This window comes from Emiliania huxleyi (genome assembly GCF_000372725.1).
Source record: "Emiliania huxleyi CCMP1516 chromosome Unknown EMIHUscaffold_1174, whole genome shotgun sequence".
In the NCBI taxonomy this organism is placed as follows: domain Eukaryota; phylum Haptophyta; order Isochrysidales; family Noelaerhabdaceae; genus Emiliania; species Emiliania huxleyi.
This window is the reverse complement of record NW_005201417.1, coordinates 5503-8002: the sequence shown is the minus strand read 5'-3', so window position 1 is coordinate 8002 and position 2500 is coordinate 5503. Positions and strand designations below refer to the sequence as shown.

Below are 2500 nucleotides of genomic sequence, written 5' to 3'. Positions count from 1 at the left end.
TGACAACCCACTCTTTAGGGGGCGGCGGGAGCTTGGGCTGCTGCGGCTTTGGGCGCGGCGTCTGGCTCTCGAGGTCGCCGGATGAGGCCGTCGACTGGAAGGCGTTGCTCTTGCTGTTCCAGCGGAGCCTGAACTTTGGCGTCTGGCCGTCCGAGCGCTCGGACCGCGCGTCGATCAGCCCTATGCCGCGCGCAGCTGCACTCGAGGAGCCCTGGCGGTACCGCAAGGCAATAGCCAGCGCGAGCAAGGCGGCAGAGGCGGCAGCGAGGGCGTAGGCATGCTCGGTCGCGAAGCGCATCACCACGACATCCAGCTGGTCGTCGGCGAGTGTCCCGTTGGCGGCCACAAGAGGCGGCTCTACGGAGCTACTCGCCACGTACGGCTCGAGCGCAGCGAAGTGGCGGGTCTCCTCGGCGTCGGCACACCCGCCAAGACGGTCGGACCAATATTCGAGCCACTCCAAGGGGTTGATGTACTCCAGCGGGTGGTAGAGCGGGTCCAAAAGGTTGGTGCAGACTCGCGACGATGCGGCGGAGGAAGAGGCTGCGGCGGAGGAGAAGGAGACTGACATTGTAGGTTTGGGTCGGATTGGCCGTGCGAGTTTGGCCGTCTGAGCCGCCCTCCTTGCCTCGTGGATCCGAATTTTTCTCAGTTTGTACCCGAGATGTGGTATCTCGAGTTCCGACTGTGGCTGCCGATGTGGGCGGCTGGTCTTGCAATTTTGCAAATCATGCTGTCGTCGCTGCTACTGCCGACGCTCGCTGCTGGTGGTGTTGACGTGAACGTCGCCGCTCTTTTCATGCTCTCGTACAAAGCGGTGTCGACCGCCGAGAGCTGCGCTGGCGTGGGCAACTGGCGGAATGGCACGTGCTGGGAGATTGAGCCGATGCAAGCTGTAGTCGTCAGCGCGCTACTCGGAGTGACGGACTTCAATTCGCGAAACGCAAGTGCTCTCCCCGCGCTTAGATCTTTGACGGCTTGCGACAAGCAGCTCCGATTTCGGCTGCTCGACAGCGGCGGCTCGGTCTCAAAGTCAATCCTCGCGCTGGGAGACCTTTCCGCTGCCACCGACCTCGTCATCGGACCCGGCCGCAGTTCCGTCTCAACCACCATAGCGCGCATGACCGGTGCGCACAAAACATCAACAACGCTGCTCGCAACATGCGTGTCGCGCACTCATTCATGAGATCATGCGCGGCGCGGTCTTTCGGAAATTCGAAACTTTCGTCAATTCGTGTAACGATTATAGAGGTGACATCGCGAATCCGGATCGTGAAACGAAGGAGCGTCCTTCGGGCTTCGCTAACCCCTAACGCTGAACGCGCGATCAGATGGCAGGTCTACATGCTCCGAAAGGGGTCAGCTGCTGGAGGGCGGCGGCGCGTCAAAGAGCGCGTTGCCCATCGCGCGCAGGCCGTAGACGGAGCGCAGCTCCGTGTCGAAGTACGGCACCTGCGTGACGTCGACCGCGCAGCGGGCCGCGAGGTCGTCGAGCTCGGCGAGGCACTGCCGCTGCCCGTTGGCGAGCCTCGCGACGTACCCGTCCGCCACGTCGGTCGCGATGAGCCGGTTGACGACGCCGCGCCGCACCGCGATCCCCTCCCGCCTCAGCTCGAGCAGCAGCCGCTCCGCCTCGTTGAGCGAGAGAGCCGTCGCGATGGTGACGATACAAAACTCGGTCGTCTCCGGGTCGTGCAGCAGCGCCTGCAGCGCCTGCATCTGGGCCTGGAACTCCTTGAGCTTCGTCACCGCCGTCGGCTCGTCGGGCGCGTCTGCGGGTGCGCCTCCGCCTCCACCGCCGCCGCCGCCGCCGAACACCTTGCCCAGCAACTGCTGCGCACCGCCCAGCATGTTGGCGGCGCCGTCGAAGCGCGAGCGGAGGACGAGGAGGCGGGTGATGAAGCGGTCGAGGAAGTCGGGGAAGGTGAGCAGCCGCAGCGTGTGGCCGGTCGGCGCCGTGTCGATGACGACGCGGTCGAAGTGGATGCCGTAGGCGTCTCGCTGCGCGAGGGCGACAATCTTTGAGAGGGCGATGAGCTCGTCGACACCGGGCGGCACCGCGTCGAAGATGTCCGCGAAGTCGGAGAGGCCGAGACCCTGTGCCGAGGCGGCGCCTCCCTCGGCCGACGAGACGCCGCCCACCAGCCGCTTGAACTCGGCGACGGCGTCGTCCACCTTGACCTCGCACGCGTACAGCGACGCGCCCGCCACGCCCTCCACGCGCACAACCTCGCCCGACGAGAGGTCCGTCTCGAGCGCATCGCCGAGAGAGTGCGCGGGGTCCGTCGAGACGAGCAGCGTCGAGTGGCCGTCCGTCGCGAACTGCACCGCCAGCGAAGCCGAGGTCGTGGTCTTGCCGACGCCGCCCTTGCCGCCGACGAGGACGAACCGGTCCTTTTGGTCGGCCAGCAAGTCCTCCCATGCGTCGGCGTTTGTGCCGCGGAAGGCCTGCGAGGCGACGTACTGCAGCGGGAAGACGCCCCGCATCTCGAGGTCGAAG

At 65.8% G+C, this 2500-nt stretch overlaps 2 protein-coding genes across 2 annotated transcripts in view; both read right to left on the bottom strand.

Annotated features, from left to right (window-relative positions):
* Nucleotides 1-593, bottom strand: part of EMIHUDRAFT_446918 (hypothetical protein) — a 1077-nt gene extending 484 nt beyond the window's left edge. Inside the window, exon 1 of the mRNA XM_005790901.1 lies at nucleotides 1-593. This exon is cut by the window's left edge and continues 484 nt beyond it. Within this exon, the coding sequence (XP_005790958.1) occupies nucleotides 1-571 (571 nt within the window). The 5' untranslated portion in view covers nucleotides 572-593.
* Nucleotides 594-1359: 766 nt separating this feature from the next.
* Nucleotides 1360-2487, bottom strand: EMIHUDRAFT_77837 (hypothetical protein; the record flags this gene model as incomplete). The annotated part of the gene is made up of 2 exons (XM_005790900.1): nucleotides 1360-1784; nucleotides 1842-2487. The coding sequence occupies 2 exons, from the start codon at nucleotides 2485-2487 to the stop codon at nucleotides 1360-1362; spliced, it is 1071 nt and encodes a 356-aa protein (XP_005790957.1).
* Between the last annotated feature and the right edge of the window lie 13 nt (nucleotides 2488-2500).